Raw genomic sequence first — 27704 nt, forward strand, 5'->3', positions numbered from 1 at the left:
CATATGCCTATATGCTTAAGTGACTTAACTGTGCAAGTGAGGGTATGCAACTATGACCGGTCTGGACATGCACGTACATCTCCCGGCGCGATTTGGATCTGATGATATCCACTTTTCAAGTCGGTCAAGTATATCATCAAGTATATGATCAATTATAGGAATCGGAAATCTGTTCTTGATGGTGATTCTGTTGAGAGCTCTATAATCGATGCACATTCTCCAAGATCAGCCTTTCTTCAAAACCAACAACACTGGAGAGCAATACAGTGAAGTACTAGAATGGACAAGACCCTTTTCCAAGAGGTCTTTCACTTGGTTCATAATCTTTTCGTTTTGGGCTCGGCTCACACGGTAAGGTGGCCGGTTCGGTGGCATGCTTCCGATGAAATGAAGTTGGCCTTGGCTCCTCCATCAAAGAAGATCAGGGCTTCTTGGTCTTTCACTTTGCCCCAAGCTCGGAAAAGTTCTGTACTCTCGTCCATTGTGCTGGGATTGGTACCCACGCAATTTGGAATCAGTCTTGTTTTCATCTTTCCTTTTCATCCATGTTCCTCGGCTGCTCTCGAACTCTCAGGCCTTTTGTCGTCCTTGTCGACTTGTTCTTTCTGTGCCTTTTTAGGGCACTTCGCGGAGATATGTTTAGTTTCCCCGCATCCAAAGCACTTCCCTTTCTTGATGAAGCGAGCTCTCTCCTGAGAAGTCAGTTTGGGTCGTGCATCTTTCTCTTTCTTTTTTGGGTTGCTCTTCCTCTTTCTACTTTCATTTGTCGAAGTCTGTTCGGCTCTTTGCGTCATGATCTCATCTGTGGGGTAGGTCAAACTGCCTGAATGAATGGCAAAACCCTGTTTCCCATGACTCATCAACTCCCGAATGGAAGCTGACTTTTGTTCCAAGCAGTGATCTCAGATCTCTGTAGGAAGACCCAAGGTAAATCGCTCAATCTATTCCTTGAATGAGATCTCCTTAAATGAAGAGGCGGGTAGAAAAGAGCTCCAGAATCTCTCGCAATAAGCGTCCATTGTATCCTTCTTGGTCATCCGAAGATGGTTCCAAGCAGTTCGTATGTCGCGTTCATTCTCGAATCAGCCAAGAAGTAATAAAAAGCCTCTTGAATTTCAGCCATTTGATTGGCGTTGTCTTGTTTAATAGAAGCGTGGACCACCAAGTTCGAGCATTCCCCTTAGAGTAAGAGGCAGCTCTCCAAATCTTAGAGTGCTCTAAGTAACGCCCTCCCGCGAAAGCGATGTCAAACTGTTGTACAAAAGACAAAGCCTTCGAAGCATCTCTATAACCAGAAAACGTGACAAATTTAATTGACTGTCCACCTTCCTTAAACTCTCGGACTTTCTTGCCTTTGTCGTCCAGAAAGTCATACTGGTTGGCTTTATAAAAATTCTTCTTCTTTGCATAAAAGCTGCTGTCATCAGAGTCCGAACTATTTGTAGACGAGTCCTCTGTAGAACTGTCAACCACGGGGTGAGATTTAGACTTCTTTGTCTTTTTCTTTCCCTTTCCAAAGCGTTGCCTTTTGCTTCGCTTTTTGCCTTTTCTGTCTTCTTCGCTCAAGTCAGATGAACTAGAAGAACTGTCAGAAGAAGAAGAAGAAGAAGAAGAAGAAGAACTGGGTACTCCTTGAAATCGAACACGCTTCTTTTGTTTCTTTGCCTTTTCAAATGCAGATTGACGACCCAAATAACCCGAGAAGTCAGTCCCTTTCTTCAGCTTTTTGTCATGCTTTTTAGCGTTGTTCTGCACGGCAAAAAGCTGAGCAATTCATGCATCAACCATCTCTTCTAACTCTTGCTCTGTATACTTCCTGGGAGTAGGAGGTTTCTTGAGAGTGGTTTTGTGGTCTTCTTCCATTGCGTGTGCACCTCATCGAAAGAAGTCTGACTCATATATTTTGTCAATTTCGGGTCCTTCGCAAAATTAAGCATCATCTTTGTTGCATCGCCGATCAATTGTCGACGCTCAATCTCTTGACGCTCCGCCTTAGTAGGCCGAGGCGAGCCATACTCCTTGCGTGAAACTTTGTTGTGATCCCTTCCCGCATCTCCGGATGCAGAGGGAGTCGATTGATCTTTGCCTGAAGCCATAGGTGCCGCGTAAAAAGGATCGGATTTCCTGTAGGAGAGAAATCGGCCGCGCTCTGATACCACTATAACAGACTTGGACACTCCAAGTCGAGAATCTACCGCGACACCACAAAAGATCACTTTAAAACACTTCACAGTTCACAATTGATTTGACGCTGGCCTGGCGGAGTTTCGTGCCTAGAGATATTGGCCCCAAAGACAGGCGCCCCTTTCGGTATTTCTTTTGTATTAATCTGTGTTCAAAGTACAAGAGTGCAGGCAGGGGCTCACACTCAGACTCTGCGTCCAGATGCCCTGAGTTATGAGGCCTACCCGCTTATTTAAAGGTTTTACAAAGGGAAGCTAAAAGCAGAGCCCCAAAAGCTTCAAAAGCTGTCCCAAAAGCTGAAAATCAAAAGCTTTGAAAAATAAAGCAGGAGAGGCTTCCCTCTCTCTCTCTCTCTCTCTCTCTCTCTCTCTCTCTCTCTCTCTCTCTCTCTCTCTCTCTCTCTCTCTCTCTCTCTATATATATATATATATATATATATATATATATATATATAGCCAAAAAGCATTCCCAAAAAGCAAAACTGCCGCAGATTCAGCCTCCGCAATTTCCACCGCAAAACGCGGGCGTCCGTACAGCTGCCACGTGTCAATCATTTCCGCGTGATTTTCGGGAGAGGCTCTGCCACTACAAGAGAGAGTGTGTATGTTAGGGTTATGCCACGTCACCATTTCGTGACATGTTTCATGTCAGTCGCCTTGAAGAAAAATTAGGTGAAGCCAACGTTCTTGTGCCTATCGAGGAAAATGTATGGCAAGATATGCAAACTTAGTATATTCCTCGAGAACCAGAGGATGTTTTAGATCATCGTACCCATCATTTACGCCAAAACGCTTATGACGAGTACTTACACTTTATGTGATTTGATTTGAATGTGATTTGAATGTTCAGTGACGGTCGTCTTTGTGCAAGTGCTATTGTCTAGTGCGTCAATGCTTAGAGTCAGTGTCTACTGAACTGGTTTCTGGCTTATGTTTGATTTTGCAGGCGTAATCGAGGGCTATTACAATTATTTCATGAGGGGGGTATGTCACAAAATGATGACGTGCCAATGTCCAATCGGACAAATCCCAAAGAGATTGATTTATAAGTTATTCCAACCTATGGATCCCTGTTCAATGGGACCCAAGGGACACAAGATCTATTAAATTAAGCAAGGATCAAAAATCCCATGGAGCTGCTTACGTGGCAAGCCCCGTAAATTGCGTTGGCTGGCTGACATGGCAAGTTGTACGGGTTCCGCAATTTGCGCCGCGTTTTGCATTGGCTGCCTTGGGGCGCTAGCTAGGAGGCCAAGTGCTTTTAGGACTCAATGCTTTTGAGACTTGAAGCTTTTTATGTAACTGCTTTCGTAGTTTCCATCGATGTTGTGAGGTACCCTTCAGTCGCAGGCGTCTGGACCTCCCTAGCTCCATAGCCGAATTGATCAATGTACCTCTGGTGTGGGTGATATTGGGCTCGATTGAGTGGCCTACTCCTCACTTTGCCAGTAGGTGGTCTAAAAAAATTGGTCAATGTACCTCTAGTGTGGGTGATATTTGGGCTTTGTTGAGTGGCCTACTCCTCTCTCTGCTCAGTAGGTGGTCTAAAAAAATATGTAATCTGCCTCTAAGACGGTCAATCTACTGGTGTCCGCATCAAACTCTCTGTGTCTACGTATTTCGAGTAAAAATAACCCAATACATCTCTGATCCTCATGCCCCTAGATAGTGGTCCAAAACCCTCTCTAAAGAGATAGTGAAATCGACCCTGTATCACATAGTACACCGGATAGTGACATATGTAATGCAGATATGTCTCAGGCTCCATGGCATAGCTGGCATATCCTAGCCTCTGAAGGTATCCCCCTAAATTTGTTGACCTCACGCTGATGTGAAGAGGCGTGTAGCTGACCGATAGCGCACCGTATCCCCCAAGATAAATGTGTATCCATGTAACTAGGTCTAGTCATAAACCCATCCTCCGTCAGTTGGAGAAGATGCCCTCTACAAAAAGCCATCTTCGTGCCCAACTCTCGTGCCGGCTGAACCCAAGTTCTCCTACTATGAAGCTGAATAAGGTCCTGACATATGAGCCTGGTGATCTTTGTGCGCGTAATAGACAAAGAGGGTGCATCCAAAGAGTATTGGAAAGGAGGCAATCAACCCATACTGAAACCATGACGTCATCTACCCATACCAGCAGGTAGTATCCCCCCACAGTACTAGCTGTCGAGAAGATTTAAGAGCTAAGCGAGCATATCTGTGTTTGGAGAGATCTCAAAACTGTGCATAAAGGAGTTTGATCTGGTGGGTGCCTCAACCACGAGTGGAGATGCAGCCAGCTCTGCTCTGATAAATCTCTGTGGTATTTAAGCCTTAGCCTTAGCTCTAATCGTCCGAGAGATCAAAGAAACCAAGGCCTCTCCATACAGATACCCATCTTCTTAAGAGTTGGTCTCCTCAAGTTATTCCCTTCCATAGAGGGGAAACGAAGGATAAGTGCTTTTTCCTTTAAGGTTTCCCCCTTGCTTCCACTTTTCTTATTACCCACTCTCCAAGCCTTGTATCAGGCTTAAGACACTCCGAGCGAGAAATCAATAGCAACACACGAACAGAAACTTCAAAATCACTAAACTTTAATAGAGAGAGAGAAGGAGAGAGTCGACACAATCCGACGTAGTTCCATGCCCAGAGGTATTGGCCCCAAAGTCTGGCGCCCCTTTCGGAATTTCTTTTATCATTTATCATTGCCAAGTACAACTCCCGAGGGACCTCTGCTCTCAGACTCTGCGTCCAGATGCTCTCCAGAGTGAGGCTAGGGGCTCTTTTATTTTTACAAGGGATGCCCCAAAAGCAATTAGTTCAAAAAGCAGTACATGAAAAGCTTGAAACTCAAAAGCTTCTAGGTCCAAAAACTAACGCTAATGGCTGCCAGCACAAATCACGGAATTCCATACGCCTTCCATGTCATCAACCAGCACAAAACAAGGAGCGTCCGTACAGCTGCCACGTCAACGGGTCCCCACACGATCTCTCTTTCTCTTTGTCTCTAGTGTCCTCGGGGCCCCATCGAACAGGACCCTATAAGTTGGAACAACTGATAACTTTAGGGTTTCGTCACGACATGCCACGTCATGAATTTGTGACATACCCCCCGCTTGAAAGAACTGTAAGCGCCCTCGATTACGCCTACAAAAACAGACAGAGGCCATAAACCAGTTCGGTAGAAACTCACTCTAAGTACCGACGCACTAGACGACACAAATTTAGCGCTTGTACAAAGACAACAATCACTGAACATCAAATTATATTCAAATCAAATCACATAAAAATCCATCCAGATCTAGGACCATATTCTTGGCAACGTGTTTAGTAATCACATCTAGATCCACACCCGACCTCATTGATGTCAGATTAACTAATTCTTATTGCGATCATGTCCATAGAATCTCAAGACCGAAATGTTGCAGTCATTTCGTCTTTCGAACCTGTACTCAGACACAATCACATGAGTGAGCACAAAAATTAGATTCATTTTCGGGAATTCCCATTTTGAAGTACTTCTTTCATAAAGTCATCCAGTGGAATACTGTCAACCCATCAGTATCCCTGAAATCCAAAGGAAAATCAATGACTTTATTCCATCTGGGTAATCTGTGACAAAGGAGTGGAGTGACTCCCCTCTTGTGCAGTCCTTGCACCAAATTCAACCTTGCGGATCCACGCGATCTCTCGGAATAGTCCAAGCTAGACTAAAAACCTCAAGGTAAAGTTCCAATATCTGAGGAGTATCTGTTAGTTCCTCCTCCTCCATCCACTTCGCATTCAATGCCGGATAGTTCTTGACTAAGAACCGCCGTTCACTTTACCTTTCTCTTTCCTTTCCCGATGAGCCAATATCTGTTCCAAAACGAGTATCTCCTCACTCTTCCACTTCAGGTTGCTCCTCAGGCTCCCTGTCGTCTCGCACCTTATCTAGCAACTTCAGTCTGAAGTTTACATCATTTATCTTCTCTTGAATCTGGAAAGGGCAATAGTCCCAGATTCTTCGCTTTAGAAAAAGCCGCTTGTCACAAATTGCTGACATGTCAAGCCATTGAAGAATGGAGCCAACCTATAGATCCCATCCGAGGGGCCAAAACCTTAAGTGAAGAAGCAGAAGCATTTACCAACTTGCCAAGTGGCCTATTTTTAAAGAAGAGTTCCCACCAACTTATGGGACCCCGTCCGATGGGGCCCAAGTGACCTAGAGATGTTAAAATAAAGCAAGGCCAGCACACACACAAGCTTATTTATGTAGAAGCTAATGATGTGGCAGCAGTACGGCTCTCTGAATTTTGCGCTAACTGTTGACGTGACAACCTGTACAGATTTCCGGATTTTATGTTGACCTGCTAACGTGGAAGCCTGTATGGATTTCCATGATTTACATTGGGCAGTTTTTAGCGCCAGCTTTTGGGACTAGTTGCTTTTGAATTTGACTGTTTTTCATGTAACTGCTTTTCAAGGCCAAGGGCCTTCAAATACGTGCAGAGGGCTCGTTCTCTGGCACGCTTCGGTGAGAAGGTGCAGAGCGCTAGTACAGGCATTGTACTGAGTTCAAGTAATATAAAGAAATACCGAAAGGGCGCCAAGGTTTGGGGCCAATACTCTCTAGGGTGGAATTCCGCCACTCCGTCTCGCTTGTGCTCTCTCTCACTTTCAATTCACTTGTTATTGAAGTGTTAAAAGTTCGTTTAGTCTGTTCTTTTCTATTGGCACATGGTGCCCAACTTGTGACACCGCTCCTTTCCCTTTCGTTTTCTTAGGCGTACCTTCTGAAACCATAAGAGCACCCAATCTTCTTCCTTCAATTGCAAGTCGCGTCGAATCTTGTCCACTGCCCTCTTATGCCGAGCTTGAGACTTCTCGAGAGCCTCATGCACCTTGGCAAAAGCAATATCCAAACCTAGATCATACTGATCTACTTCAAAAATCTTATCTTAAGTCTAGGGAATTCTCTCATCTACCAGCTGATTCCCCTCTTGTGTCACGTCACTCTCAATCATCGAAACCCTAAGACGCACTATCATCTAATCTCCTTTCTCCGAAATCCTTTGATGAACTTGCATCTCGTTCCCTTAATTCGTCGGAACCTTCGGATGTGCTACCATATGATTCTCCAAAATCTTGCGATGAGCTGTCATCCGGTTCCCCTCATTCATTCTTTTCATTGGCTTTTCACACATATACCAACCTACAGTTGACGTTTGTACTCCATTCTAGTAAACTTTTCCGCCAAAAATTTGTCCAAATCTTCATTCTTTTCTTCAATTCCCACGCCGGATTTCAACTTTTCTCTGCCTACCCACTGAGAGGTGTTATCTCTATCAGATTCTGCACAAAAACCCATGTGTAATTCAAGGTTCTTTATGGCTTATGCCCTGAAAGACAGAGCAATGAAGACGGGAGCACGCAGGATGCGCGATAAAGTAGTGTAGACTGTAAAGTCTCTCATATCATTGTAACAGGCTTGGACACTCCAAGCAAGAAATCAATAGCAACACACGACTAGAAACTTCAAGATCACTGAACTTTAATAGAGAGAGAGAGAGAGAGAGAGAGAGGAAGAGAGTCGACATGGCCCGATGTAGTTCTATGCCCAGAGGTATTGGCCCCAAAGTCTGGCGCCCCTTTCGGTATTTCTTTATCATTAATAACTGCCAAGACAACTCCCGAGGGACCTCTGCTCTCAATCTTTGCGTCCAGAAGCTCTCCAAAGTGAGGCCCCAAGGGCTCTTTTATTCTTGCAAGGGATGCTCCAAAAGCGGAACCCCAAAAGCAATAAGTTCAAAAAGCAGTACATGAAAAGCTTGAAACTCAAAACCTTCTAGGTCCAAAAACTGGCGCCAATGGCTGCCAGCACAAATCACGAAATTCGGTACAGCTACCACGTCATCAGTCAGTGCAAAGCACGGAGCGTCCATATAGCTGCCACGTCAACGGGTTCCACACGATCTCTCTTTCTCTTTAGGCTCCATCAGACGGGACCCTATAAGTTGGGCCCCAAGGGCTCTTTTATTCTTACAAGGAATGCCCCAAAAGCAATCAGTCCAAAAAGCAGTACATGAAAAGCTTGAAACTCAAAAGCTTCTAGGTCCAAAAACAGGCGCTAATGGCTGCCAGCGCAAATCACAGAATTCCGTATGGCTACCACGTCATCAGCCAACGCAAAGCGCAGAGCGTCTGTACAGTTGCCACGTCAACGGGTTCCACACGAAATCTTTTTCTTTTTATGTCTCTAGTATCCTCATGCCCCATTGGACAAGACCCTATAAGTTGGAACAACTTATAACTTTAGGGTTTCGTCAGGACATGCCACGCCATCAATTTGTGACAAGCCCTCATATGCGTCGGCTCATTAACCCCCATCATAATCATGAGTTTTTTCACCTCTTCATCGACATTATCTTGGTCCTTGAGATACAAATCCTCACATGTAAGGCACGCACACGCCTCCTTTGCTCCTCTTCTAGTGTCAAGTTAATGATGGTGGCTGGCCGCTGTGGAAGTTGTTTCCTTGCTTTTCCCTTCTTTGCGATCTTGATCTCATTTTTCAACCTTGTCCACTTTCTGTTGGGTCTCTATAATAACATCCACCCAAGAAGTCGTCATTTCTTTGTGTTGCTCCTCCCTTCTTTGATGGCCTGCATTTGTTCTTTAATCGTGTTGAGTTCTGCAATTACCAAGGGTTGAAGCTCTCCCTCCTCGAGTGTGTTTCGTGATCGCGCCTCTGCAAGCTCCTTCTTAAGTAAGAGAGACCGGAGAAGAGAAGCAAAGAAGAGGAGGCGGCGGCATCGGGGGCAGACAGAGGTGCCTTCAGTCAGACAGATTTATAGACGCAAGGATCCACCTCTACACACTTGCTCCTCTTCGGCTGAGATACAACCTACTTCTCCTGAACCCATTACGGTTCCTGGGGATTCTACTCTACCTTTGTGCAGTTCTGATAGTGATAATGGTCCTCTTGCTATGCTGATGACACCGTAAGAGGAGAGTTTTTCCCCTCTTGGATTACAGAAGAACGTATATGTTAGGAGATCTGTGAAACTTTTAAAAACCACGAAATAGTCTTGGTCATTCAATGTATATTTTATGGACATTTGTGGCAGCACAACTCCATCTTGATCAGCTTTGTACATTTATCTTGAGGCTGTGCCCTCAAGATGCTTATTTTAATAGAAGATGTTCTCTTGGTGAAAAGAAAAGAGAGCAGAGAGAAAGAGAGAAAGAGAAAGACTTGCACATTGCCGCTCACAAAGCCTGCTCCTGGATGCCTGCACATGTAGCTCAAACAGCCCACCAGTGCGAGCAAGCTTAGTTACGCCCTAGTTCGACGGGGTCACGCTGCTGCCCAGCACGACAGGGTCAGGCTACATTGACCTGATGTTCTGTCACATAGCTGCCTGCAGGTGGATGCAGCACAATATGGCTGCTGGCTCCATTTTGGCATCTGCTGTTGTTGGCGAAGCCGCAGCCGCAGCTCGCCACCTTCCCTTCTGCCTTGCTTTTGCCTGCTCCCGCCGCTCCATTCACCACTCACAGTACACACACTACCCTGCCACGCCCACACCTCACACACAGACACACAAGCATTTTCATCACACACACTCACTTACCGCCAGTCGCCCATTTTGTTTGTCTTGCCCTTAGCTGCCTTCGCTTTTGCCTGTCCCCTGCCGCTCCATTCACCACTCACAGTACACAGACTAGCCTCACACACACACACACACACCAGCATTTCCATCACACACACACACACACACTATCAACACACAAACACCTACACACAAACACCTACACACACACACACCATCAGTCCCCCATTTTGTTTGTCTTGCCCTTACCTCTACACGCGCCAGTTTGCCCTTCCGCGGCCTTATGCTGCAAGGAGGGGCCTTAGCTGTTGCAGCAACTAAGTATGTGTTTAGGCCACTTTAGGTGGGCTGAGGTTTTCTCACATGCCACTACCACCACTCACCTAGAAGCTTGTGAGGGTGGGGTGGGATTGGGTTTTGGGGTCAGCAAAGAAGTCCAATGGCTCCTCCCGAAAGCTCGGAAAGATATTAGGGACCAGCTGGATACTATTTCTAAGAGAGGATTGATATGCCGTATGATTGGAGCCTCCTTCTTGAAGAGACGCAACAAAGATTGGTTGCAATCATCTCTTGCTATCAGAGACAAGGCCGTTGCAAACAGGAAAGTGACATGGGAGGAGTCACCATATTAGGTGTTGTCAACACTGACACAGGCTTGCAAATGTCAAATATGCAACGGCCACAAGCATAATCAAAACACATCCATACTCTTTCCAACAAGCAAATCAAAAAAATATCAAAATACATTGGATCATGTATCCAAGAGTGTGCACTTTGTTACCGCAGTCAAAGAAAAAATGCTGGAGTCTTTTTGTAGAACCAAAGCCCAAAGCTTCTCCTTTGCTATCCTGTCATCTGGAAAAAACACAAACAAAATGTACAGATATTTTATCCATCTCAGATTTTCAGCACTAGGACATCACGAAAAAATGCCCTAAACGCAATGCGTGTTTTTCATTCCTCAGGTTGCAGATATAAGATTGCAACTCTAGACAACAAAAGGCATTTGTGCACTGCTTTGACTACCAAGGAACCAAGAAGCAGATATAAGATTGCAATTCTAGCCAACAAAAGGCATTTGTGCACTGCTTTGACTACCAAGTAACCAACATGAAGTGCCAAAAATGTGCAGTTATTTGAATTTATTGGATTGCAAGTTTTAATATCTATTAAATTTTCCAACATATGATGCACAATGTAACAGGCAGTGAAGAGTACCGGTTTTGACATCAACTGATGCAATCTGAAACAATATAAGGAGAGCATAACTACAATCCACTCGTTGTGAGGGCTTTGTTGCCCAATTCTTACTGACGGTTAACAGAGTTTCACATAATGGATGCATCTGAAAGAGCATGAGCTGGAATCAGTAACCAGCAGTACAGTAAGAAAATTTATCTTCCATAATGACGACAATATTTACCTTCATACAAAACTGAGAATTCTGAAAACCCAAGCGAAGGCTGCGCAAATGAGATCGTCGAAGGTTTTCTTTCTCTTTCAAGCCAGCCAAGAAAAAAGCTGCTGCACCATCAGGAGCCAGATCTCCCGCTCGTGAAATCCATTGTCCCAAAGCCATAAGAGTGGAACACCGCACCTCCTCATTCCCTAGCAAGTTGGGATTATTAAGTCAAGTATAACCATCAAAAGGAACCAAAGCACATTCAATTGAGTTTCAAACATACCATCTTCTTTATAATGAGACATGAGAAAAAGGCAGACGTTTGCTGCCAATTGAGTCAATGTCTTTCCACCTGGTGCGCTGGATAGGGCTCGTAAAGAATTAATCATTCCATCTCTTTGATAAGGAAAAGAGAGCTTTCCTTCAGAGCCTGGATGGACAATATCAAGAGGCAGAACATTCAATCACTCTAATTTCATACAACAGAAAGATTACATAGAGTATAAGCCTCAACTCAGAAGCATAAACAACAAACAAATCTGTCTGAACCCCTCATGTGTGGTCTGATTAACCAGAGGTAAGGCCATTTTTCAATTTATACAACGACACAAAACATGAGTCGCAACATTAAGCGAGTGCTCATCAACTGCTTGGGCTCTTTGCCAGTATAAAACATCACAAAATTCAAAAATCATGGGAATTGAGCCCTTTGCATTGTTCATAAGTTCTTATATTTAAATTTACTTGGTATTTTGTGTCATGCTTGTACACCAAGATGTAGGCACATACCATCAGACCTCAAACTTTGGTTTTTACTGTTAGGTTGCTGTACCACATTAGTCATGTGATTGATGGCAAAGTACACTCTTCCTAGAGAAAGCAGGCACAATGGAAAAATGTACTACCAGACATGAAATTACATTTGCATGCAAACAATTTGCTGAACTTGATTTCTGAATCATTACAAAACTCTTAATCAAATACAGGGTTTCACACGTTGCACCTGGTCTACCCTCGACGCCATAATTGCCTACTATAACATAATAATGTACTGGCTCTCTTGATTAAAAAACAAATACTACTCTCTAGTCGCTCCTTCAAGAAAGAAATACATAAAAGTAAGAAAAACACGAAGGAAAAAAAGAGAAAGACTGAATATAATGAAAGAAAAAAAGAAATACAATGTCGAAAAGACGAACACGTTTGTAAAACAGCAGAAAAGTCTCTTATTTTGGCAATGCAAGGGCTTTGGCTTTCCAATAGTTTTGGATTTTCATTGCTCCCAAATTATTCAACTATCCAGCCAGCATTTTTTCATCTTTAGATGTTTTGAAGAAAAAAAAATTGCCAGACGCTAAAGCTTCAGAAAATAGTCACATCTCATCTTCCCCCCCGCACGTGGCCGAATTCTTTCCAGAAAATTAATTATAGAAAAAAAAAACGATAAGAGGAGAATCCGGAGAAAATATTAACAAATCTTTCTTACAGAAAAGACCTGCAAACTATAATTGTCTGTCAACTTGAAAGCATGATCAACCATCATTGCACACACCTGAACGTGTCAAAGAAATAGTATCCAAAGAGAATAATGAGTTTTTGAAAATTATGAGTTTTTAGCTAGGTATGTGCTTATCTCTATGTCTAGTTACATTTGGGTAAGGGGATACAATCAAAGAGAGTTGATACTATGACGTACCCCCAATAACTGACTTTATTAACTGAACCATTGATGATATTGCATCTGGATCACTTGATTGCGAAGCAAGAATTGCAATTTCTTCGACAGATTGTCTTCTCCTGCTTTCATCACTATGGCGTGCTTGGACCAACAAGACAGGCAAAATATCACCAGCATATTTACTCAAATCAAGAACTGTCGACTTCAAAAGAATGCCCACTGCCTCTAGCACCAGTTCGGGATTACGTTTCAGCATCTTAACAGCAGTAGGTACAAGAACCTTTCCAAAGTCTTCATGTGTCAACTTCTTGAACAAAGGTGTAAATGCATGGCTTAAAGCGTTGGAAGGCTTTTCCTTCGAGCTCAACACTGCCTTAATGTAAAGATCCAAAAACAATTCCTGCACAAGCAAAAGATGGCATTTGCGACCAAGCTCTAGTGTGTCCAACAAAATTTTACCATTAAGCCTCTCATACCTTGTGGCTGTCCAAAAGCTCCGTTGACCTCATAGAGCAATAATCTAGCAAGATTTCAGTCAGTCCACATAGTGCATATGCGCTCAGGTGTGTTCCATTCAGCTCATTTGTGTAAAGCTCAAACAGCCCTTGAACCTACACAAGTGCATTGCACATTCACCGGGCATTGCAAACCAAACATATTTTAGACTGTTAAACCTAAAAGAAACTGTACCTCTATCAATGTGCGGAAAAAGACACTTCTTGTTGCCCTTTTGACTCGAAAAGCAGCATGAAGCAGAGAGGAGAGAAGAACCCCCTGAACTGCAGCTAATTTTGAAAATGCCACCTTTGCAGTTGAAATCCCAGGGTTCCATCTCAGTAATAGACAAGACCACCTAAACAATTTGTAATAGACAGAGAAGGCTCCTGCTTTTGTAGATCTATCTGCATTCTGTACAAGCATTCCTACAAACACTTTCACAAATTGTGGATGTTTCAAGGCTTTTGCAAGAACAACTTCAACAGCTGCCTGAGAGGCCCGGTCATCGTAAAGATATAGTGTCTCAAAAATCAAGTCCGCCAAGGATGTAGCATGCTCAGTAAGATTCTCGTCTACAAAAGGCACTTAAACAAATCAGTAAAAACCATTCTCACAATAACTGGAAAAAATGCAAAATTTTTCTTTGGTGTTTTTAGTTACGTATCCATTTGATGTCCATTAAGGCAAATACACAGTTTTGTCTTTTTTTCTTCTTTTTTTGCAATAAAAGTGCAACTTTAACCTTTTGCATTACATAAAATCAACCGTAGGTCCATATACAAGACATATGGGAAAACCCCTAAAAGATATACAATGAGATCATGGGGAAAAATCCCACAACAAACCACAAGATACATCTAGGGATAAAGATACTCTAATCAGGTGGTGAAATGTAGCTATCTGGGCTGTGATCAAGTCTACACAAATCTGCCCAAAGCTCTGTCCACCTCAGATGTAGTGAAAACCACAAAGTCTAGTGCTGTGTATCTGGCTGATATAAATCATCCGCTATAAAAAACTCCTGTAGCAGCTCACAAAAGCCAAGGGACTGTGAAACCCCTAGGCTGTGCCTGTGCCTCCAAAATCATTTGCATCCACTCTTAACATTTCCTAATGGCATACCCCAAAAAGGGATGCAGATCTACAGCACAACCATACTGTAAGACAGGAGGGAGGGACCGACTCATCGTCCACCTCAAACGCCAAGGGAAGGTACCAAGATGCACATCTCTTCGACCCCAAGGCCTCACTAAACTGACTCTCAAACAAAACTGCAAACTATCTGATATCCATAAAGTAATTGGCTTCAACCATTGTCTGTTCCTGTATCAGAAACAGCCTCCCTTGCCAAGAAGAGTCCTCGAACATAGTTTTGTCTCAACATATACCTAGTTGAATCCAAGATAAGCTCAGATTCATCATGCATAGTATTGACTAAACACTACAACATCCCAAGTAATGTCGTCAAAGCCCAATAGTGGGTCTAGAACTACCTACCAACATATGCTCACACACACACACACACACACACACACACACACACACAAACACAAGAGCATACATCAATACAAATATCTGCATACTGATTTTCTCTCATTACTCTAGAGGTGGAGGGTAGACTCGGCCATGATGAAGCCTACCACTAAAAGAAGCATTAAATAGAGAGTATTTAAAGAATTTAAAGGTAGTTGATAGGGCTAACACTCGTAGCACTACAAAGATAGAAAGGATTGACTCTGTCACAAATTGTTGATGTGTCATTGTTGATGCGTCAACCACTAAAGACGAAGGGGGATGATCCTAACCCTAGCCAACCTGCAGATTCCGGCCAAGGGGCCTAAACCCTAGCAAAAGAAGAAGAAAAGACCAACTCACTGACGACGGCAGAGGGACCTAGAACCCAAAAAGGGTTAGTATTAAACATTCTGTCACAAACTGCTGACATGTCAAAGCCCTGAAGAAGGGAGTCAACTTGCAGATGTCGGCCAAGGGGCCTAAACCCTAAGAAGAACAAGTAACAGAAGAAGAAGTTCTACCAATTTATGGGGACCCTGTCCGATGGGGCCCCAGTGACATAAAGAAACTAAAATAAAGCAGGATCCACACGCAAAAACTGATGATGTGGAAGATTTCCAAAAACTGCAATGGCATGATGACGTGGCAGGCTGTACGGATTTCCGCGTTTTGCGTTGGGTGATGACGTGGCAGCTATACGGATTTCTGTAAATTACGCTAGCAGCTTTCTGGAATTGCTTTGGACTACAAGCTTTTGAGTTTGAAGGCTTTTCATGTAGGCTTTTGAGTTTGAAGGCTTTTCCGTGTCACGTGTCGTCTCTCTCTTTCAATTCAATTGTTATTAAAGTGCTAAAAGTCTGTTCAGTCTGTTCTTTTCTATTGGCACGTGGTGCTCGTCTTGTGACACATTCTAACCCTACCAACTTGTAGAACATTGGCCGAGGGGCCTAAACCCTAAAATAAAGCAAAACACACGCGCGCGCGCACACACACAATTGCGTGGAGCATCATGACGTGGCAAGGTTGTATGGACAAGCCCGCAAATTGCGTTAGTTATCCCCTGACTTACGCTGCAAATATTGGGGACCAGATTTTAGACTGGATGCTTTTAGATGCAATGCTTTTCATGTACATACTTTTGGATAGGCCAAGGTGTTGTGTGGGCTCCCTCTCTCTGGCATTCGAAGCAATATAAAGAATACCGAAAGGGGCACACGTGGGGAAGTGTCGTTTGGGAGTGGATCTCCGTCACTCCATGTCTCGTGTGGATACTCTCTCTCTCTCTCTCTCTCTCTCTCTCTCTCTCTCTCTCTCTCTCTCTCTCTCTCTCTGCTCTGCACCCGCCCTCGCGCCCACCTTCAGCCAAAGGCCTCTCTCCCGCTCCTCCCGCCCGTCCTCCCCCCCTTGCTCGCGCTGTTTTGCACCGCCCCTGCTCGCGGCTGCTCTGCACCCGCCCTCACGCGCTCTACAACCCGCTCCCCGAAACCCTCACCTAACCTTTGGCTTCCCCCCCCCCCCCCCCCCCCCCCCCCCCCCCAGAGAGAGAATGGTCCCTTTTGCACGAGCGTAGAGAGAGGAGGGAGTTGTAGCGTAGAGAGAGAGTGGTCTTTCCTAGCGTAAAGAGAGAAATTTAGGCGTAGAGAGAGAGTGGATGGATTTCAAGGATAGAGAGAGAATGCGTAGAGAGAGAAAATCCGAGAGCATAGAGAGAGAATAGGTCTGCTCGCGTGGAGAGAGAGAGAGAGAGAGGGGAAAAAAAAACTATGTCCGCCTAGAGAGATAAAACCCGCGACTCTGTCCGCATAGAGAGAGGGAAAAAAAAAACTCTTCCTCTCTCCGGTTTGTCGCGGCCTCTCAATCATGAGAAAGCCAAATAGCAAGGATGACCCGGTGGAGGATGCCATCCAAAAATGCAAAGAAGAACTGAGCGAGTCCATCAGCAAGATCAACCGCCACCTTTTAGGTACTATTAACAGCCTCGACGCACGCATGGCAGCACAGGAAAGCACGATACATACACTCGAAGATCGCGTGAAGGCACAAGATGAGGAAATCGCACTACTCAAGAAAGAGCTTGCAGAGGTGCGATCGCAGAATGTCCTCGAAGAGGGAGAACTTCAACCCTCTGTCATTGAAGAGCTTAACACGATAAAGGAACAAGTACGGGCCATCAAAGAAGGTGGGGAGCAACAAAAAGAAATGACGACCTCGTGGGTGGGTAGATGTCATCACAAAGACCCAGCAGAAAGCAGAAAAGGCCGAAAAATGGATCAAGATTGTCAAGAAAGGGAAAGGCAAGGAAATAACTCCCACCCCCACACCAACAACCATCATCAACCTGACACTCGAAGAGGAGCAAAGGAGACGTGTGCGGGCCTTACACGTAAGGATATGTGGCCTCAGAGACCAAGATAATGTAGACAAAGAGGTGAAAGAACTCATGACCTTGGTGGGGGTCAACGAGCAGACGCATACAAGGGCTTGGAGAGTGGGCACTAAGAAAAGTGGGAGCAAAGGAGAAACCTCGAAGGAAAGGGCACTCATTCTCCGCTTCCCCTCCATGGAAGCGAAGAAAGACTTCTTGAAGAAGAGAGCGACTCTAAAGAAGACGGGCATCTTTCTTGGAGATGACCTCACCCTCTCGCAGATTGCTCATATGCAAGAAGTAATGCCGGAAATAAGAGCAGCAAGGGAAAAGGGGAAGATTGCCTTTTACAAGGATGGAAAGGTGGTGATATTGGAGCGACACCCCGCATGACGGTGCGAGACCTATGGGACCACACTAAAGATGGCAACCTGGAATTGTAACGGGTCACTCCGTCTTGATGTAGGGGCCTTTGAGGATAGCTTTATGGGGAGAGACATCATTTTCTACTCTGAGACGAATCAAGCACCGGGACAATCCATGCCACAGGTGAGCGGATATAGATGGGAGACAGCCTGCAGACAAGAGACTAGATCGGAGCATCGAGGACGGGGCTCAGGGGGAGTGGCAATTCTATTCAGGGAGGAACTGCAGCCGATGATATATATAGCACGCAAGGATGAACACGCTAGGTACATGTGGGTGAGGCTCAGGGCAGAGACGGGCAGATACCTCTACATTGCTATTTGTTACTTTCCTCCTAGTACTTCAGTATATGCATCACCTAGAGGACAATCCCCCTTTGCTATTTTGGATAATGACTATGGGAGTTTTCCAAGGATGGTGACATAATCATACTAGGGGATTTTAATGCTAGGACTGCCCACCACCAAACAATATTTTATGATACTTCCGAAGAGATGCTCAGGGAGCTCGACGTCACAGAGATGGGTCTATCCAGACTATCACAAGATGAGGAATACACTGAGTATGGTAGATACTTGATAGATATGGGAACCGCACACAAATTGGCCATTGTGAATGGCCTACAAAGATTTTCGACAGCTGGAGGTTTTACTTGCTTTCCACACCGACATGGTGCAAGCACAGTGGATTATGTTATGGCCCAGCCAGGTCTCATCCCATGCTTTCAGGATTTCATGGTGGGCACTAGGCCAGTTGGAGTAGCAGTTGATCATGCTATCGTGTCTTTCATCCTGACCTTTCAGTTCAGCACAGCTCCATTAGGTGGGGTCCCCATACACACTCGGTATACCTGCATGAGAGACGGATTCTGTGTACATGGATGAGATATACAGGCAGCTATGCACCCAGGAGCCGGGACGGCCACTAGATGAACTCACTCAGATTTTGACAGAGACGCTCCATGATGCAGCATCAGAGGCATACCCCCACAGTCAGCCCACACGGAGACGATCTGGGAACATGCCCCAGAACAGTTGGTCTGATGAGGAGTGCAAAGAGACGAGGATCAAACTACAGAGGGAAGTGCTCATGGGTATTACCACACATCGACAGTCACGGATTATCTTTCGCCGCCTAGCGACGAAAGAAAAGGGCCTATCTATCTCAGCTAGAGCGGGATCTATATCAGCTATTTATAAGTCAGGACTCGAGAGAAGCATGGAGGCTATTCCACGAGCATTCACCACCACCCGCGGTCACCTCCACTGAGACATGGGGGGAATATGCCACATCTCTCTACACAGCATCAGGGCAACCACCTCTGCTGGACCCACTAGAGACATGCCCAGAGACATGTTCTTTCTTTACTGCCGAGAGGGTAAGGAAAGCCATTGACAAGATGAAGACAAGGAGAGCGCATGATCATGATGGTCTGGTAGCAAAGCACTTCATCCATGCCAGGGATATGCTTGCAGAGCTCCCGGCTATGATGTTTAATCGAGCCATGTATGAAGGCTTCCCGGAGACCTGGAGTATGTCCACGATTCTGCCTATTTTCAAGTCAGGAGATCCCATGATTCCCGCGAATTATCGCACCATCATGGTTGGCCACACATTAGCTAGGTTAGGTTGTATGCATCCGTCCTTGAGCAGGAGCTGAATAGATGGGCAGAGCGAGAGGGAATAAGAGCACCAGGGCAAGCAGGTTTCAAGAGAGGTTTCTCCACTCTTGACCAGATTCTGACACTCAGAGCTATTATTGAGGAGGGTAGACACCATGGCAAGAGAATCTATTGTAGCTTTGTGGATTTCCGCAAAGCTTTTGAGACAGTGCCGAGAGCCAGACTTATACACAGACTACCGGACATGGGTGTGCCTACAGAGCTGATATAGGGTATTCTGGCTCTATACAGGACAGTGATGGGACGGGTACGCACCACTGAGGGAATGTCTGACATGGTCCACTCCACTGTTGGAGTAAAGCAGGGATTCCCACTATCCCTGACTCTTTTTGGGATGTATGTGGATGAGTTTTCAAACTATGTAGAGCGGCAGGGAGACAGGGGGGCTTAGCTAGCAGGGACATGGATTCTGCTGTTACTATATGCTGATGATATTGTGCTGATTTCAGACTCCTCAGAGGGGATGCAGCGTCATATGGATGCTCTGCATACATTTGCTCATGACAGTGGATTGTCGGTCAATCTGGGAAAAACCAAGGTTATGGTGTTCAACACCACACCACACCACAGTGGGTCAGGAGGTCGGCACCCACATTTATGTATGGCCAGGAGACTGTGGAGTACACAGATGCATATCTTGGGGTAGTATTCAGTGGACCGGTGTTTTCACTAAGGAGAGCATCAAAGACTAGACTGACGAGAGCATATGCAGCTTTGGGAGGACTCGAGAGGATGTGTTCGCACGTTCAGTTTCAGGAACCGTGAACAAAGCTATGGCTCTTTGACACTCTAGTGACTCCAGCTATGCTCTATGGAGTTCAGGTATGGGGACCCTCAGTAGACCACCATGGGAGATCTAGTAACACAGATGGATGGAGATGTATGGAGAGGCCTCTGGTCTCTATGATCACTCGGATGATTCGGGCTAAGGCCTGAGTACCACATGAGATTATCCAAGCCGAGCTAGCCGCCCCGCCCCCCCCCCCCCCCCCCCCCTCCCCTCGTGGTGGAGGCACTGACGAGATCAATTTCCTTTATGCACGGTTTATGGGATCTCCCCAGAGACAGATACGCTCGGCTTGCCCTGGAGTCATCTCGACAACTAGCTCTACAAGGCGATACAGCATGTTGGTATGGACAGATGGCATCATGGTTCCAGTCGCATGGTCTCAACATGGATAACACTCCTTGGATGCACCCTCCTTGTCTCTCACACGGACAGAGATCACCAGGCTCATACGTCAGGATCTGATTCAACTAAATACCAGGAGCACATGGATACAGCTGACACAGGAGTTGGGCACGAAGATGGCCTTCTACAGAGAGCATCTTCTCCAACTCACGGAGGACGGCTTTGTGACTAGGCCACCATACATGGATACACACTTATCTCATGAGATAAGATGCGCTATTGGACAGATACGCACATCCTCACATCAGCTCCAGATCGAGACTGGCCGATTCCGAGGGGTGCCGGCAGGAGCCAGGATATGTCACCTATGTAACTTAGAGCCAAAAACAGAACTGCACTACACATGCCACTGCCCGGCATACTATACAGAGCCAGAGACAGAGACATATTATATGTGTCAATGCACAGTGTATTACGTGATACAGAGTCGATTCCACTGTCTATTCAGAGAAGGCTTCAGACCCTTCTCGAGAGTCATGAGCTATCAAGACCAGAGATGTGTTGGCCTGTATCTACTTGAGTTACAGAGACACAGAGAGAGTTTACTGAGATCCACACAGAGAGAATCCCAAAGACAGAGTACTGATTTCTTCACACCAGACACTGGACACATAGAGGAGCAGCCACCATTGCAAAGCTCAGCTCATACTCACACCCGCGGTACTCTCATTGACCGAGCATTGGAGCTAGGGAGATCGAGACGCCCACGACTAAGGAAAGGAGCTTCACAGCATTGACGGAGACTACAACAAAGGATTCAAGCCGTACTATCTCGACATCCAAAGTACAGATGAGGATGGATTTATCACCCATTGTATCTCTCTCTTGTATTGGGCAACCGTTGTATCAGTTATCACACATACCCTACACAATTCCACCTAGTAGCACTTCTAGATTCATTTTAGTATCTCTTTTTTTGTACTCAGACATGGTACCAGATTCACAAGTTTGTAACGGATTGTTCTCATAGGTCATTTGGCCTTTTGAAGACGTTAACATATCATAAAATCAGAGAAGCAAGGAAGCAAGGAAAATGGGTAGTGTATAGAGGAGGAAAAGCTATTATCCGAGACTTCAAGAATCCATCCATTCCCACAAAGACATGGACTTAGGTCTTCTATATATGTACACATTATGCACACGGTGATCTCTTACCATTGTAAACCTGGCTCTCATGAGAGCAATGAGGTTATGTTTTGCACATGCACTTATTTTCCTTTTATGATACCCGAAGTGGAATGTAACCAAAGATGTATCGGTTTTGTCCTATAGGTCAGCTTTGGCCTCAACAGGACGTTAATAGACTCTCTCTCTCTCTCTCTCTCTCTCTCTCTCTCTCTCTCTCTCTCTCTCAAGTGTGGTAGATTGGTTATGCCATTTCCCTCTTGAATAACAGGTCTTGAGTTCAACTCTCGTCCAATAGATCTTTGAGGTCTCTTGGGATAGTTTCCTACGACATTAAATCCTCTTCTTCTTCTTCTCTCTAATTTATGGGAGACAGATATGCCACATTGACCCCTTGCGTCTGTAACAAACTGCTGACGTGTCGACCTATTGAAGAACGGAGCTACCGGCCGAGGGGCCTAAACCCTAAGAAGAACAAGCAACAGAAGAAGTGTCACAAAGTGATGACGTGGTTGCTCGAGTGCAAAAAACCCTAACCCTATTTTTTGCTAGAAACACTAATTGCTGAAACTCTAATTCTGGAAACCCTAATTGCTGAAGCCCTAATTCTGGAAACCCTAATTGCTGAAGCCCTAATTCTGAAAACCCTAACCCTAAAACCTGCAAACCCTAATTCTAGAAACCCTAACCTTAAAACTCCAACAACGTGGCTGATTTCCGAAAATTGTGCTGGCATGATGACGTGGCAGGCTGTACGGATTTCCGTGATTTACGCTTGCAACTTTTGGCATTGCTTTTTGGACCAGAAGCTTTTGAGTTTGAAAGCTTTTCATGTAAATTGCTTTTTGGACCAGAAGCTTTTGAGTTTGAAAGCTTTTCATGTAAACTGCTTTTTAGGCCAAGGGCCTTTAAATATGAGGCTAGGGCTCATTCTCTGGCATATGAGGCTAGGGCTCATTTAAATATGAGGCTAGGGCTCATTCTCTGGCATGCTTCCTCAAGAAGGTGCAGAGTCTGGAGTACCGGCTTGTACTTTGATGATGCAATATAAAGAAATACCGAAAGGGGCGCCAACGTTTGGGGTCAATACTCTCTAGGGTGGAATTCTGCCACTCCGTGTCGCGTGTTGTCTTTCTCTCTCTCTCAGTTCAGTTGTTATTTGAAGTGCTTAAAGTCTGTTCAATCTGCTCTTTTCTATTGGCACGTGGTGCCCGTCTTGTGACAGCGTCCTCCAAACAGTTAGCTTTACAGGGGGACACATCATGCTGGTATGCATAGATGTCATCATGGTTCCATATACATAGCTTCTGCATGGGCAGATTACCTCCCTTCCAGTACTCCCTTGATGCACCACATCTTTGTCTCTTACACGGGTGGAGATTACTAGACTCATTCGCCAAGACCTCATCCAGCAGGACACCAAGAGGACATGGATAGAGCCGACGCCAGAGTTGGGCACGAAGATGAATTTCTATGGAGAGCATCTTCTCCAACTCACACAGGATGGGTTTGTGATTTCGACCGAGCTCTATGGATACACATCTCTCTCATGGATTACGGTGTGCCATTGGTCAGATACCGACATCTTCACACGAGCTTGAGATTGAGACTGGTAGGTTCCGCGGGATACTAGTAGGCAGCAGGATATGCCGCCTATGCCATACAGAGACAGAGACAGAGACTGAGATGCATTATATATGTCAGTGCACAGTGTATTACTAGATACCGGGTCGCTTCCACTGTCTATTCGGAGAAGGCTTCAGACCTTTCTCCAAAGTCATGAGTTATTAAGACCAGAGATGTCTTGGCTATATCTACTTGAGTTACACAGACACAGAAACGGTTTACTGAGGAGATATGGAGAGAGACAATCCCAGAGACAGATAACTAATTTCTTCACACCACACACCGAACAGATAGAGGAGCAGGCACCATTGCAAAGCTCAGCTCATACTCACACCTGTGGTACTCTCATTGACTGAGCATTAGAGCTAGGGAGATCGAGACGCCCACGACTGAGGAGAGAAGCTTCACAACATCGACGGAGACCACATCAGAGGATTCGAGCCATACTGTCTCGACACCCAAAGTGCAAATGAGGATGGACTCACCACCCATTATATCACACATACCCCAAACAGTTCCAGCTAGTAGCACTTTTAGATTCATCTTAGTATCTCTTTTATGTATTTCTTTTTGTACTCAAACATGGTATTAGATTCACCAGATTGTAACGAATTGGTCTCATAGGTCATTTTGGCCTCTTGAAGGCGTTTATATATCATGTCATCTCTCTCTCTCTCTCTCTCTCTCTCTCTCTCTCTCTCTCTCTCTCTCTCTCTCTCTCTCTCTCTATGAGGAGTAAAAACTACAAGCGAGTTGCAACTTATGGCACTTACACTCAGCAAATTTAGAAGGCTTTGTCACAAGACGAGCACCACGTGCCAATAGAAAAGAACAGACTGAACAAACTTTTAGCACTTCAATAACAACTAAACTGAGAGAGACGCGACCCAGAGCGGCGGAATTCCAGCCCAGAGAGTATTGGCTCCAAACCTTGGCGCCCCTTTCGGTATTTCTTTATAAGCATCAACACAGTACAAGCCAGTACTCCACACTCTCCACCTTCTCCAAGAAGCATGCCAGAGAATGAGCCCTAGCCTCGTATTTGAAGGCCCTTGGCTATTAAAAGCATTTACAATGAACAGCTTCAAACTCAAAAGCATCTGGTCCAAAAGCTGCAAGCATAAATCACGGAAATCCATACAACTGCCATGTCAGCACTATCAACGAAAATCTGCCACATCGGCATTGTCAAAATCTGAGCTGTCCGTATAGCTACCACATCAACAATTTCTGCGCCAGTCTTTTGTGTGTGCGTGAGGGTCCAGCTTTATTTTAATACCTTTGTCATTTGGGCCCCATCCGACGGGGTCCCATAAGTTGGTAGGACTTCTTTTGCTGTTGCTTATTCTTCTTAGGGTTTAGGCCCTTTGGCCGGGACCTGCAAGTTGGCTCCGTTTCAGTGGCTTGACACGTCAGCAGTTTGTGACATCCCCCCTTCTTGAAAGAAAGCAATCATCCACGATTACATCATATCTGCAAAACAACTCAACTTAGCTCAAAAGAATTCCGAGGGACAATCACTTTGCTCTTTTTTTGTTAAGGAGTTGGCTTCTCCTCTCGCCTCTTTTGATCAAGGAGTCGACTTCTCCTTTCGTCCAGATCGGAACTCTTAAAATTCTGGCGTAGTAAAATTAGCCATCACACCCAGACTGCATTGATCTTCCACGGGTGTCTTGCTGACAGCTTTTTGGCATTGCTTTTGGACCATATGCTTTTGAGCTTGAAGGCTTTTCACCGTAAATTGCTTTTGGACCCTAGTGCCTTTAAATATGAGGCCATGGGCTCATTCTTTGGCATGCTTCCTGGAGAAGGTGCAGAGTCTGGAGTGCCGGCTTGTATTGTGTTGATGCAATATAAAGGAATACTGAAAGGGGCACCAAGGTTTGGGGCCAATACTCTCTGGGTGGAATTCCACCACTCTGTGTCGCGTGTTGTCTCTCTTTCAGTTCAGTTGTTATTGAAGTGCTAAAAGTTTGTTCAGTCTATTCTTTTCTATTGGCACGTGGTGCCCGTCTTGTGACAGAGAAAGAGAGAGAGAACACGCGACACGAAGTGGCGGAATTCCACCCCAGAGAGTATTGGCCCCAAACCTTGGCACCCTTTCGATATTTCTTTATATTGCATCAACACAATACAAGCTGGTACTCCACACTCTGCACCTTCTCCAAGAAGCATGCCAGAGAATGAGCCCTAGCCTCATATTTAAAGGCCCTTGGCCATTAAAATCATTTACAGTGAAAAGCTTCATCCTCAAAAGCATATGGTCCAAAAGAGATGCCCAAAAGCTACCAGCGTAAATCACGGAAATCGGTACAATTGGCACGTCAACACTGTCATCGCATTTTGCGAAAATCTCCCACGTCAGTACTATCAGTGGAAACTCCGGGTTGTCCGTACAGCTGCCAGGTCATCAATTTCTGAGCAAGTCTTTTGTGTGTGTGTGTGTGAGAGACTCCAGCTTTATTTTTATTCCTTTGTCACTTGGGCCCCATCGAACGGGGTCCCATAAGTTGGTAGGATTTCTTCTTCTGTTATTGCTTGTTCTTCTTAGGGTTTAGGCCCTTTGGGCGAGACCTGCAAGTCAGCTCCATTCTTCGGTGGCTTGACACGTCAGTAGTTTATGACAGGCGCTCTCTCTTTCTCGCACTTGTCCCCTGCACCTACCACTCTCGCGCTTCTGCACCTCCCCCAACTCGCGTCTGTGCGCCTCATCTTTTCGGCCCTTCAACCCATCTACCCGCAACTGCCCCGCCCAGCTTGTGAGTTTGCACACTTTCAGCTTGTGCAATCTCTTAGCTCTACACACCCGCTAGGAACTAAACCTCAATACCCCCCTTGAGGGAAGGGGGGGAGGGGGCTTTTCAAGGGCTGATTTCCAGCACTCCTGCTTCTACAACATGGCCCCTAAACAGAAAACCTTTGCAGCCACCCTGGCCTCGAGCCCCCCACTTGTTCTACCCCCCATCAAACTCCAAAGTTCATGGGAAGCATATTTCATGGGAGAGATGAAGAAATTACAGCAAGAGGTAGCACACCTCCGTCTTGAGGTAGCACACCTCAAGACGGAGCTCTTGTCACGGGGGACGGGCACCACGTGGCAGCGGAGAAAGAACAGACTGAACAACTTTAAGCACTTCAAATAACAACTGAATTGAAAGAGATGGAGAGTGCACAATACACGAGCCAGGGAGTGGCTGAGTTCCACCCCAAGAGAGCATCGGCCCCAAACGTTGGCGCCCCTTTCAGTTCCAAGGAACATTCCAAGGGACAATCAATTTTCTCATTCGCTCTTGATTTCTTGGGTCGTTGACTTCCCAAGAGAATCTCATCCAATAAGGAGTTTCATTCCAAATTGGAGCTCTTGATATCCTGGGTCGTTGGTTTCCCAAAAAAATCTCATCCAATAAAGAGTCTCATTCCAGATCGGAACTCTTGATATCCTGGGTCATTGACTTCCCAGAAATATCTCATCCAATAAGGAATATTCAATGGTTGGACATCACGATGCAACACAAATGCTCACATATGCATATTACAAGAAATAGAAAAATAAAGTCGCCAATGAAAACTTCCCCCACAAATAACCATCCACGTCTAGGCCATGAGTTGTTAAACGACTTCCTCATCACTCCTCCCGCATAACCTAAAAAGGTCCGGGCTGAGAGATATAGAGGCCTTTTACAACCAAACGCCCCCCAAACCGCAGCATACAATGAAACGCTCCCCAAACATCCTGTCTGCATCGTTCGAGGTTTTCAAGCATACAAAGAAACGCGCCCCAAACATCCTGTCTACGTCGTTCGAGGTTCGAACAATACCAAAACAACATTTCTCATTAAGGTGCTGCGGAAGTGAATGTTGAACTTTGCTCAAGATGAGTGCTCTGAATTGTGTTCAAGGTTCCTTTTACTTACGGAAGGGAGAGCCTTCCGTTCCTTTAGTGAGAGAGTACAATGGCCACAAACAAAGTGAATAGACACTGTCAAAAGCATTTGGTCCAAAAGCAATGCCCAAAAGCTGTCAGCGTAAATCATGGAAATCCGTACAACTGCCACGTCAACAGTGCAAATCACAGAAATCCGTACAAGCCTAGACACCCTTTAACTGCTCGGATTCCAATGCTGACTGGCCCGACCATCTCGTGACTACCTGCCATGCCCAACTACAAGTGAAACTTTCAGCCGTCGGCCATTTCACATTGGCCACGCAATGTCCGGCCATTTGTGACTTCAAAAAGAGGATCCCAAAAATTAAATAAAAATCATCGGAAAGAAACCAACAACTAAGGTTAGCAGTTACCACGTCCTCATGACAGTAATTAGCAGTTGCCACGTCCTCAAGACATTAACCGTCTTCTTGATTGGAATAAAGTGAGCCTGCTTGCTGAATCTATTGATGATTGTCCAAAAGCCATGATGCCCACTTTGAGTCTTGG

The 27704-nt window shown here is 45.3% G+C and overlaps 1 protein-coding gene across 2 annotated transcripts in view; it reads right to left on the bottom strand.

Annotated features, from left to right (window-relative positions):
- The window catches only part of ILA (putative protein kinase regulator ILITHYIA), a 125595-nt gene that overhangs the window by 95000 nt on the left and 2891 nt on the right, over positions 1 to 27704 (bottom strand). For both annotated transcript variants that reach the window (XM_086494064.1, XM_086494065.1), the window contains exons 2-8: positions 13531 to 13910; positions 13317 to 13451; positions 12859 to 13240; positions 11446 to 11592; positions 11184 to 11368; positions 10979 to 11105; positions 10542 to 10615 (exon numbers count right to left, since the gene is read on the bottom strand). In XM_086494064.1, the coding sequence (XP_086350190.1) occupies positions 10542 to 10615; positions 10979 to 11105; positions 11184 to 11368; positions 11446 to 11592; positions 12859 to 13240; positions 13317 to 13451; positions 13531 to 13910 (1430 nt within the window). The remainder of the gene's footprint in view (positions 1 to 10541; positions 10616 to 10978; positions 11106 to 11183; positions 11369 to 11445; positions 11593 to 12858; positions 13241 to 13316; positions 13452 to 13530; positions 13911 to 27704) is intronic.

The sequence above is a fragment of the Adiantum capillus-veneris genome, chromosome 21 (assembly GCF_014529385.1).
Source record: "Adiantum capillus-veneris isolate H3 chromosome 21, ASM1452938v2, whole genome shotgun sequence".
Lineage (NCBI taxonomy): Eukaryota > Viridiplantae > Streptophyta > Polypodiopsida > Polypodiales > Pteridaceae > Adiantum > Adiantum capillus-veneris.